Source organism: Stegodyphus dumicola, chromosome 5 (assembly GCF_044657685.1).
Source record: "Stegodyphus dumicola isolate Sdum_Otavi_A_Nest chromosome 5, ASM4465768v1".
NCBI lineage: Eukaryota > Metazoa > Arthropoda > Arachnida > Araneae > Eresidae > Stegodyphus > Stegodyphus dumicola.
Genome location: NC_140772.1, coordinates 221,322,549 through 221,335,410, shown reverse-complemented (window position 1 = coordinate 221,335,410; position 12,862 = coordinate 221,322,549). Strand labels below are relative to the sequence as shown.

At 31.5% G+C, this 12,862-nt stretch overlaps 1 protein-coding gene and 1 non-coding gene across 5 annotated transcripts in view; one reads left to right on the top strand and one right to left on the bottom strand.

Annotated features, from left to right (window-relative positions):
- LOC118199998 (P-selectin-like) overlaps positions 1-12,862 on the top strand; it is a 73,443-nt gene that overhangs the window by 48,859 nt on the left and 11,722 nt on the right. For 2 of the 4 annotated variants that reach the window (XM_035371902.2, XM_085817681.1), the window contains one exon: positions 385-2,820. The exons of 1 other annotated variant lie outside the window; for it this stretch is intronic. In XM_035371902.2, coding sequence (XP_035227793.1) covers positions 385-671 — 287 coding nt within the window. In that variant the 3' untranslated portion in view covers positions 672-2,820. Of the gene's footprint in view, positions 1-384; positions 2,821-12,862 lie in introns of those variants that run through there. One more of the 4 variants, XM_035371903.2, reaches the window with a different exon arrangement.
- Positions 9,084-9,156, bottom strand: TRNAR-UCU (transfer RNA arginine (anticodon UCU)). Its single transcript has one exon. It is a non-coding gene; the product is annotated as a tRNA-Arg (tRNA).

Sequence of the window (12,862 nt, the reverse complement as noted above, 5' to 3'; positions counted from 1 at the left end):
TTAGTGTACCTCTTCAAATATTTAATTAATTTTAACCAAATGTCATTCCATCAATGAATGACAAGCTTAGATTAATTAATCATGGCTTCATCAAATGATAAATTGGAAGATTGAGCATCTGTAAGCGAACTGAGAAAATTAATTGAGAAATTTATAATGGCAGATAATCAAGTCTCTTAAATTTGTAATAAGATTCTTGGTATTTTGAATTTTACAGCAGAGTAAAAAAAAATAATAATTAGACATAATAAATTATTAATAAATTAAATATAAGTAGTTTTGGAAGTATGTTTACATAATTATTGTGTCTATATTGGATGGATATGAACATATGAGCTTCATAAAGAATTGAAAGGTATAATTTTATTTTCCTTATTATTTCAGGAAGTGGGGGCGGAGATAATGGCGATAATGGTAATGGTGATGATGGAAACCGTAATTGTCCTGTCCTTACACCACCACCCAATTCAGAATTTACAGAATGTGATAATCGACCAGGCGGACGCTGCGTTGTCGTGTGCCAGAGTGGCTACCAGAGATCAGGATCTCGTGTCCGCACTTGTCTGTCACAGGGAACTTGGTCTGGATTTGCTCCTACATGCACTAAAACAGTTGGGTACACCACTTACACATACAAAGTTGTGCCATTATGGAGCCTTATGTTTGGATGAAGTTAACAATGTAGGCTTTCTTCTGTAAGCTGCAATCAGTTACAGCCGCAGCAACATTTCTGAAAATTAGAAATTTAAATGTTCCTCATTTAAATTTCAAAAATGATGCAATTAATACCTTAAAGTAATTCTCAGGGCCAGCAGAGTAATATCACTAAAACATTACTCGCTTACTATTTAAAATTAAAGAAATTAAATTTATTTAATATAAACAAAAAAATTACGTTAATTCCTTAATTAAGGTTTGTTCATTAAAAATTATGTTTAGCTTAATTCATTGATCTTAAATGATAAACTTTGAAGCTGTGATATTAGTAACATACAGCAAATTAAGCCTTAAATCGGAAATTTAATCTAATCTTTTCTTATTGGAAATTTATCTTCTCTCTGTTTCAGTTAAAAGTAAGAGGAAGAGTGAAAAGGTAACCTTAACATCATGTAATAAGCCAAGATCATGCAATACTCGGATGTATTCTAGAATATGTTATGTCCCCTTTAAAATGCAATATGACTGTATTTTTGTTTGTGGTGTAAAGAGTAACGGAATGTTAACAAGCAACAACAAACATGTTTTCTAACTTTGAAATTTCTGTGGAAAAGACTAGGGTAGACCTCCGAGTATCGAGTACCTGCTCTATCGTCCTTTTCCACAGAGGATATCTGTGAATCGCTTCAGCTAGCTCAGAATTTCGCCTGTGCGAATCACCACAGATATTTCTTTCTAATGAATCAAGGCGCAGTGCTGACACAACTATACTTGATTTAGGTATGCTAAAATTTATGAAGGATTTTTATCAGACACATCATATTATCAGACATAAAAAACATTCGTGTGACTTCCTGTCATAATTCTTTACTTAAATTTAAGGCTTGACGATAATAAAAGGAGACAGGTTAAAAGTCTTTCATAACTTAATGAATTACCCCTAAAAACTAGGAAAATCAAAAAAACTATTTTTCAGAGAATAAGTTCATAAAAAATCTAAAGTGAGTTAAATTCAAACGTCCTTTTATTTACTATTCAGAAAAGAAACGACGACAAATGTAATATTTTACTTTGAATATAAACCGAACTTTGAGAGCCAAACTTTCCTAACTTTGAGAGTGCATTATAAAACTTTACCTTCGAAATTTTATACAAAATATTTTGTTAAGCATCTTGCACAAAATAATGCAACTTTTTGAGGAGAAACTTGAAGGAAACAGGTTCTTTAATCTTATGCTTAACCTTATATTTAACGTAAGCTGGAGTAAACGTAAGAGACCTTGTACACATTTTGGTCAAATATTTATCTAAATTATATATTTTAAAAGTTGCAAAATTACTTAATAATAAACAGAAAGATGCTTTACAGGTACAGGTATTAGCGTAATCTCTTTCACTATATGGATTAAAATATTACTCGCAATATTTTACGAACTGGTACATATGTATCAACAGATTCATTCTGTGACATTTTCCTTTTTTACTCTAATTTTCACATGGGATTTTCAGAATACCTTTATTATTTATATTTACACATAACTGAGTATATATACTAACCCTATTGATACAGAAAACGTCGAAAAACGTTTTGGTGCCTTAACTTATTTTAATTTTTTTTTAAATATTGAGCTTGGAGTAAAATTTCTTCTAGACCAGTAAAAACTATTCCTTTAAAAGGTATATAAAAGTGATGCAAAATGCTTTATATTCATCTCATCTTTAAAATAACTTTGGAAGATACAGTGCTAGAAGTATTGGATAATGTTTTCATGTCTTTCTTTCGAGTTAGAATGGCTTTTATCTCAATTCGTATACTTACGAATTAAGAACTGTCAAAATTTTATTCATAAAGTTTTCAATGTGCAGTAAGAATGCTGTTCGGTATTGTTCATGAAAAGTTTTACGTTTAACGATGCTATCGTTGCTAATCTAAACTTCACAAAATATTTTATCAGAATACCTAAATGCAGGAAAGAATTGGAAGGCTTTACTGAAAGTGCTAGTGTTTCTGTTTCTGAAATGAAGTTATCTTTTGTAGTGTGTAATAGCATGTAAGTTTTAACAAACCTGTGTTTTAAACCAGTGTATCAGCAAAATGTACAAATAATTTAGCATTGCACTTATTAAAATGTTTCACTTGCATTAAATTTCTTTCCAGTAGCATTGCATCTTTTCTTTCATATTACTCACTTTATTTTATAACACACAATTCTTTTTCATAGTAACTGAAAACCACACAACTGATTGCATAATTACCTTTCACGCAAGCTGCATTAAAGCAGAATATGATGCTTTTATATTTCTACATTTCAAGCTTTCAATTTTTATAAGAAAAGCTATAAAATTACAAAAGTTTTGCAAATGGTGGTGGTACGCCATATTCTTGGTGATGATTTTCAGCTGTATTCTTTTAGAAGAAATAGCTTTAAGAAACAGCCATTTTAAAACTAAAAAATTATTAACTATGCTTTATAAAACTGGTTCTAAGTCTAGTTCTAATAGAAGGCAAATAATAAAACCCTGTTTAAAAAATAACAGCAATTATTAAAGTAAAAAGCAAAATAAATTTGGCATTTTCTACGTAAAATAATAATCTAGTCTTAGTTAATTAATTATTTATTAAGATAGTCCATTATGAAATTGAGCTACTCCTGGTTACAAAAACTTTGTTTTTATTTTAGACCCTTTCCCCAAAACCACACGCACACCATAAAAATTTTTTTTTTTTTTTTTTTTCCCTAAGACAAATTTCTAAATGTACAGTAGAATTCAAAGCCCCTTAAAGATTTCATGCACTTATCAAAAAACGAGCTAGTGGTAGACCTCCGAGTAAGAGAGTACAATTTGAACCAAACTGAACTTGCAAAGAAGAGATTTCCTTCCCCAGGATAAAAATTTAGTTAAAGTTTTCATCGATAGATGGCGCTGTACGACATTATCGATCAGAATAGCAGCAGATATTATTGAATAGCAACTTCTGTTGATGTAATGGCCCGAATAATTACTTTTCTTTTTTATGTGTAACGGATTTCTTCCGACTGATAGATTGTTTTTAATTCTAGTCTGACTGGAATCGTTAGTGTAGATATGGTAAAGCGCCATCTATTGGTAAAAATTTATTTATACTCCCCCCCCCCCGCCAAAAGAATTTCTTCTTCCTTCCAATTTCTTGTGAAGCGTAAAACACATTCATTACACTCGTTTGTTCCTTTCCTTGTAAGTGTTATTAAATCTTGATAGAAATTTAGTCAATTCTGTATAAAGAATACCAAGATTTTAACTAAACAAAAATAATTCTAAACCAGGGATTCCCAACGGGGTCGGTTTTGACCTCCTAGGATTCGATGAGATTTTTAAGGTAGTCATTTATGATCAAGGGCTCGATAGTCGAATATGCACCAGCAATTGATCGACATAATGAAGATCCTATTGATTACAAAAACATTTATTATTAATATCAATAATTAGTTATTTAATTTTATAAATTACCCGACAATTAGCAAAATCAAGTCTTATTCAAACCACACGGATATGCGAAGTTTTGGGAATTTAAAAATCATTGAACAGAAATACCCCAAAATAAAGAAAAAGTTGTTGCTGTATCAATGTTATTCACTTTGCCATTTTCTTTACCCGGAAGAAGCAGCCTTTAGTCAAGTATTCGGAAAACAAAAAACAGGCTGAATATTTTTGAAAGATGTGCTTTAAGAATTAAGTTCAACAACTATATGAGAAATATTAATGCATCATTACATCAACTGCAGCTATAACAGGGAACAATTATTAAAATCGAATATTTGAGCAATTAAAATTTGTGATTTTTTTCCTGAAAACTGGTTTATATTCGTAAAATTAAATATAATAGTAATACAAAAGTAATAAACATAAATCTAATAAACCGTTTTTTTTTTCAGAACATTTTCTTATAGACTTAATGTAATTGTTAAGTTATTTAATGTTTGTGTTATAATTATATTGCATACTGCACATTATAGCGAAAAATACAAGATCGATAAAACATATCCTTGTTTTAATAGGAGCTGACGTAAAAAAGAGTTGGGAAACTCTTCTAAACTATCCATTGCGATCAAAAGATTTCTTTTACGTTTCGTGTAACTGAGAACAGTAGGCATCATAATTATTGATGGGTTATGTTATTGATGTTAAAAGTAAATGTACACTGCGGAAAAAAAATGGGATAGGGTTCTACTGGGCCGATTGATGAAATTCAAACTGCGTTTTTTATGTCTCAGAAGCGCGACTTAGGATATGTATTAGATTTATATACAGCATTGTTCTAAGATAGGTATTTTGATACAAAATCGGCGTTTTTCTGAAATGACATGCCAATTTTTTTCTATATTCCGATTTTACGATTCAAAGTATGCCTGAATATTAAATTTTGTAAAATTTGGTGCAAAATTTACGGGCAAATTCAAAATTTTATCTTGGCGCATTTTTTTTTCAGTTCTCGCCGAGAATTCTTCACCTGGAGGACTTCTTAATTTATAGCAACCTATTTTCCTTTCGTTTTTTTCGTTGTAAACGAGCGGAAAAAAGTCATAGTTCATAATTTCAAATACTTTTAACGAAGTGCGTAAACCACATTTGGCGTTATTATCGCTTATAACAAATATGCCAAATTTGCAATGACAGCGTCGTACAGAAAAGACATTTTTATCTCCAACGCGCAAGTCTCTGTATCGGAAATTCTAAAGGATATGCTCATTTTAAAACTATTTTGCGATATTGCTTTTGAACTGAATTTTATGGTTTAAGGGCGAAGAATGTGATATTTAATAAATAGTTGTAAAATACAAAATGTTAAATAAACGCTCCTTTGGACGTAATTTAAATTCTGAAACCTTTCAGACTTTTTTAAATATCTTTTTCTTTTTCCATTTAATTCGAATCCAATTAATATTTTGAGAGTGTTTAATAAATGATTCATAAACTTAAAATATATTCTTTTGTGACATACATTTCATCAGTTCAGGCTTATCCAAAGTCAGTTCAGCATAATTTTCTAATATTCTCGCCTTTTCAAAGTTGCGAATGTCCAGAACCTACATAGAACTATCTGTAGACTATATGCACAGTGTTGACAGATCGATTTCAGACAGTGCTGGGAATGTCACAGAAGTAGCATGCAGCCGGACATTGACCTGGAACACAGCACACTGTTTGCGGAGCAAATCCAATCGTTTGATGGCTCCGCTGATAGTTTTCATGATCTCTCCTTTAGTCACTATTCGATATCGGCCGATGGATGTAAAATGTCTATAATCGATACAGATATGAATGATAATATTAGTTAGGCAGACTCCTAACAGTCGTTTCTATACACTCTTTTTTTACGTTAGAAGAGCTCAGCAAATGAAGTAACTGGATATATCTATAAATTTCTAATTTGATTTAATTTACGAATGACGCTATAAAAACAAAACAAATCAATTTAAAAATGCTTATATTATTTTCTCCCAGAAGCTAGCTGTTATCTGAAAGTCTTCTCAAAGAAAATGAACAATCAAGATACTCGTGATACTAAAAATACAAAATATTCGACTGTGATCATTTTATACATACCATAGATAAATTTTAATAAAGCATTTCTCAGACTTATGTATCAGACTTTAAGAGCTTCTTAGATTCCTAACCTTAGATATCGGACTTTATGTGAATCTCTTAGATTTCAAAACATTGTAAATAATAGTTTATCTGATTATTTGTGAATACGCTGAAAGCTGAAGTTTCTTCTTCGACGTTGTTGTCAAGAGCTTTTACCATGGTTCAGCTGAAAATTCTTTGTAAAACTGGATCCAAGACAAAAGATTGGTCCAGATTTAGACTTTGATAAAAACTTGGACAAAATATGCGTACTTTTTTTTAAAAAAAAATTTCACGTTTTTGAAGTAAGCAAGAAAAGAAGCAGACAGTAAGCCAAATATATGAGAGAACAAAATTTGAAATTTCACTTCGAAATTTAGATTAAAAATGATTCTTTTATGTTTTCACTTTATCTTTATTGTTTGTTTAAGTTTCATTTCTGAAATGTGAATGTTAGGATTGTTTGAAGCGTTATGTAACTGACTGCGTAATTAGCATTATTCTAGAATCATATGACAAAGTTTAATTTTGAAATGACGTAGTTTAGAGCAATTTATTATAAGCAGTTATAATTTATAGTACAGAAAGGGCATATAATCAATATGAAAATTAGTTTTAGAGGGCTATTGCACATTAAAGTCAACATTTCATTTTACTTGTATATTTTTATATATACATGTAAGATATAAGAAAATACGATAACTGCTTTAAAAATAATTGTCGACCTCAAATTTAACGATTCTAGGTTTGGTGCTCTCCTCCTAAATTCATCTGTTCTCCCAAATTCGAGATCCTTTCTATGGTTTGCAACAAACTAAGATTAACCAGTCATGGCTTAGAGTACTTTCTGCATGTACTTCGTATGGCCGCCACGCCAACATCCACGCTGTTATGCTTATGCCTACATCATTTTTTAAAAACAAAACAATGCACATAGCAATTTAGACTATTTAATTATGATTGAATAAGTGACTGCCAAACTAATTGGATATGTGTGAAAATAAAGATCGGTGATTTATCGGAATCCAGTTCGTTATCTTCATCTGTATGCCTTAAGCATAAGCGATGACTGCTACCGAAAGCTGTTAAGAGTTCCAGTGTTTTTATTCTACGCATTAAATCATTACATATATATATATATATATATATATATCAAAACATCCTATTGAAATTCAGTCTAAGTACTTAATTATTTAAAATACTTGCATGAATTTTAATTCTTTTCTAATTCTAATATTAATTTCTGAACTTCTTTCCGTTTAAAATACCGGATTTTTAATTCTAATATTAGAATGAGGATTTTTCACAACTGTCACATTCTTTCTTTGACACTAAGCTAAAAATACATTAATCCCCTCCTGGAACAGCAGCATTCGTTCAGAAAGAGAAATTCAGATTAAAATGTTTTCAGATGTCTGTAATGAAATAGAAATTTTTATAAAAAAATCCGATCTTCCGATCTTCCAATAAACCTTTTACGATTTATTCCAGCGGTTTTCAATCTTTTGACTAACGCCTATCATCTAAACAAAAATTCAAAACATTTAGTACCACCACTACAAAGTACTACAACCACCACCACTCTTGAACAAAACCCAGATCGCATAAATTTACGAGTGTTAGAGAAAAGACTCAATCAGGATGTTGGGGTTTTAATTTTTGAATTTAATAGTTAAAAATACTTTGCTTCTTTGTGTACCACCTATTTTTCTCTTGCGTACCATCGGTTGAGAACCCCTGATTTATTCTATTATAAAAATGGAGATATATTAAATATATCAGATTATAAAATGGATATTTTCATGGAAAGTAGGTTTCCTTATACTTAGAAATGGTCAAAATTGTACGTTTTTATGATAGCCGATGATTATTATGTTTTTCCTATAACTTTTAGATTTAGTAAATATATTTTTGATAGATATCTTTATTTTTAATGAACTCAAGACAGATAAAGTAATTGAATGGGGAATGCAACACCTAATAAAAAGCAAAGATGTAAAGAAAATCTAAAAAATATGCATTGAGCTACTGCAAAATTATATTCTGAATCCTATTGAAATTGATGGCACTTTGTTACCGAGGGTTATTCTTAGAGATCTTTTTCTTTTTCCGAGGCAAATTTTCTTTTCCATATGCCATTATGTAAATGGCAGCATGACGTGCCGTGGAAAATATTTTACCCCAAAATGTTTTGTGTAACATAATGGAATACAAAATAGATTGAAGTGTTTATGGTGCTGAGTCAATTTATTATCTCCTAATATGCTTAAGAAAACATTCTTTGCTATATATACAAAACACAGCTGAATTCAAGCCCTTCTGTATCCAGCTCATGGTAATGAAAGACATACATCCTTGCATTTACAAATGATTATGGAAGCAGTTGTGGAACCAGATGATAAAAGTCTGAAAACATAAAGGATAAGTTTCATTGACATAAAATTCAAATCTTATCGCACGCATAATTTGTTTCGTCTTGTTTCGAGATGATGATTTTTCGATATATGATTTTTGATAGCAGGATATTTATTGCCTGTAAATATTGTCATTAATAGGAGTATAACGAATTTTGTATTTTAAAGACTACTTAGATGAAAATTGACCTTTTCAAAAAATATTTTTGCGATTAAATCCCTTTTCATTGTATCGGAGATGATGACGGAATCACGAAGAAATTTACGCTAAAAATTAAGTGTTTGTTATGTGAAACTAGATCCGAGTTAAACTATTAGGTGTTGAAGAAAAATGTCAGCCTTGTTCCAAATACTTTTGTAGAGACATTAGAATATTTGGAAGCAGAAGACATGAAAAATGAGAAATGCCCTCGCCGGGACTCGAACCACAGACCTCTCGAATAGACGTCGAGTGTGCTGACCACTACATCACGAAGGCGGGAGAAATACCTAACATGCTTCCCCTTTTAAAGGGCGACTGAGGATTAGGGGACCCAGTTGCCAAATTTTGGTGGTGGATAATTGTTATCCACCACATTTTTTATATTTCGGGCGCCACTGTAAGACATGTAGATTTTTTTTAATCAGGAAACTGAAGAAATGTGCAATGTTCTGGTCGGAACTCGAACCACGGACCTCTCGAATACGCGCCGAGTGTGGTGACCACTACACCACGAAGGCACGCTAGGAAGGCGGTAGAAATACCTTATACTTTGTACTAGTAATAGCGCATAATGCTTATAAATATAAGTAAAACATGATAAATTAAATTACGACAAATAGGAATTTGATTAATTTTGATAAAAGTCGAGAAGTAAACACTATTAAAATTTTTTTGTCATTACAGAAAAATTAATCAGTGCATTTTAAAAATATAATAATAAAAGGAAGATTGCTTTTGACATTAATAGATTTGAATTATGTAGCGCTGAAATTATGCTCAATTAAATAATTTTTTGTTGTTTAACTCAAAAATATGCTCCTTCAATAAATTTGGCTTTACGTATCATTAATGTGCAAATTGTCAGAAAATTTACTGCGATGTAATCTAACTAAATTTTAAACAGAGAATATTCATTAAGTCACTAATAAAGTAAAAAATATATCATTTAATTCACAGAGATTTTGAAAATTTTGATCTGTACTTCAAAAGACAGTTTCAGACGTAATTAAACATATTATTCCTCCAGTTATGCACCAATCGAATTCTGAGAGTTACCTGTTCTAAAACAAGCAGTATCATTAAGCAATATTCCGGAAAATCGCGGGTGTTATTTCTGCTTAGAGGGGAAACACTCTGATATAGTTATGTAAGAGGAAAGGTACCATAAAATTTGGCCCTAAAATAAATATTGTGAAACTTCTGACGACGATCACCTCCCAATATTCCCAATTCTGAACGTAAATATCATTTCTAGGAAATCTATAATAGTCATTTCTTCTGAGAGGCTAACTTTCGAGGAAGACAAAAATTATATGGAATCGTGGGTTGTCATCGCAATAAAGTCTGGCTTCCTGCATTATAAATATAAATTATCCTAAAATAATACTGTGGATGTAGTTATATCTAAGCAAAAATTCAAAACCTTACTCGTGATACTAAAAATACAAAATATTAAAATAATATTAATGTTTTATAAATGAGAACGTACCCATTTACGTCAGTGGGAGCGCTGGTGAACTAGCAAACTGAAAGAGTGTTAAAATGGAAATATGTATTTTCGTTAAGGTGGATGTTACCAAAAAATGGAAATAACGCTTTCCAAATACGAAAAGGAAAACAAAAGCAGCATGAAATTTAATGCCGATTTCTGCTGAAAAAAGCAAGATTTTTATGACAATGTTAACGTTACTTTAACTACAGAAGAAAAGAATGCTTTGTGTAATTCCAAAAAAAAAAAAAAAAAAAAAAGAAATAATCAGTTCATATTTTGCATTTAGGCAACATTACCTTTTAATTAGATAAATAAAATAATTACTAAAATAATTTTATTTATTAATATTACTTGTCTTATTTTTCATTAATTAATATTGAGTGAAAGATATATAAAAACAGTTAATACTTTCCGTGGTCTTATAAGAAATAATGATCAAAATATAGAAAGTAAAATTATTTGAAAAAGTATTACTTTAAAATTAACCATTCATTCTCCATTTCCCGTAAGAGCATACTGAAGAATCATTAGGCTTTCTTGATGTTGGAACCCGGTGAACCCGGTGAGCAATGCCCTCACCGGGAGTCGGACCTGGAACTCTCAAATAGGCGCCGAGTGTGCTACCGTTACACCACGAAAGCATGCTGGAAGGAGAGAGGAAATACCTTATAATATTAGTACTTATTAAAATTAATAGTTTATCGGTTTTAGAACTTAACAAAAATTGATTTTTAAAATGATTTCTTTCAGTGAAAACGTAAGATAGAGTGTTCACAAATCTTCACGTGCCATAGGACTCTTTGAAATCAATAATCTACGTGAAAAAGAAACATTAAGTATAAACACTGAATGCTGCATTCATTACATTAGCCCCGAGTTATTGTATACTCTAAAACTAGAAACTCGGCTGCACAAACAACCCATAGAGAGCCATGGCTGGCAGTGCCCTGATAGCTGCTTTCCAGACCGTGGCCTCCGGAGAGCTTATGCATCTTAGCTTGGACAAGTGGTCAGCTTGTCGAAGAAGTCCCCAAGCGAACTTGGTACTCATTTTATCGACCCACTTCCAGAGATGAAAGGCTGAGTCAAACTTGCCCAGCCCGGGGTTTGAACCCTGGACCTGCTGTGCGACTCCCTAGCCACTGCGCTATCGGGCCTCTTTCAAGTTATTGCATACACTCATCAAAAACTTGCTTTGAGTTCGTATATGTGGAGTCAATGTGGACACTTAAATAATGTTTTATTTAAAATACAGTGTCCTAAATTTCATTTTAAAATAATATTAAATGTCTGATTTCATTTTAAAATTATACTATTCTTATTAGAAAATCTTTTATATTTTGATCTTTTATCCTGAGAGTAATTTAGTAGTGTTTTTCTGTACATTACTTAATTGTATTCAACCGCTTTCGAACACGTCTGATTTCTTATAAATTTGAAATTTTAAATAGAGAAAGCCCCCCCCCCCAAATTAAAAACCACTAAATTTAAAATATAAAATAATTAGATGGTAATTACTTACTATTATTCCTAGTATGTAGTTCCTTAGTATTCTGAATGCGCAATATAAATCAGCTCTTCAGCGAAAGAGTATGCCTGAACTAGAAGTGTTTCCGCTTGGAAATATTTACCTCTAAATAATATACACCTTAATATTCATTTTTCAAATTGAGGTAACTATACAGGGTGAATGTGAAAAAGGGGATTGGCCAGATATTTTCTGGTTATACAAACCACGAAATTTTCAGGGCGATGGATTGGTCGAAGTGGTCCCATAGCTTGGCCACCAAAATCCACGGATCTCTCGTGTTCGGACTTTTTCCTGTGGGGCCACATGGAAAGCTTAATGTACGAATGCCCCGTTGAAACGAATATGGATCTAGTTGTCAGGTTCGCCGTTGTTGCCGGCGATACTCCGGCAATGCCTGATGTCTTCGAAAATGTGAATTATTCAATATCGCGTGAGTGTGAAGCCTGCATTACAGCAGGAGGAAGGTCTTTTGAGCCATTTCTTTGAACATGTACATTAATTACATTTCTGTTAACGAAATGTTTTCTAAAGTGTCTCCTCTCATTCTTGTGTTAATTCTTTAAATGTTTTAATGAAAAACTATCTTTTAATTTCTGACCGTAAATTCTGTGAATAATATTGTTCGTATAACTGCATTCTGTCAACCCGTAAACCCGTTCAGTTTTGGCCCCGTGTTCAGATTCACCCTGTATACCTTCCCACGTTTACACTGACAGTATAAATTATTTCTTCACTTTTAAAATGCTTTGCATAAAAATGTCAGTCTTCTTAACTTATGTGTAATTTTGAATTGTTTAACCGCTCAGAAAATCACAAAGTATAAAAAAATATGTAAGTTATTGCCTTGTGCATAATTTTCAAATTACGAGCAGTTTTATTGTAATCCCATATACAGCTATCAAAATTCACATTAATCCAATGCAATTCAAATTTTTTCATATGCGAAAATCGTGAGCAAT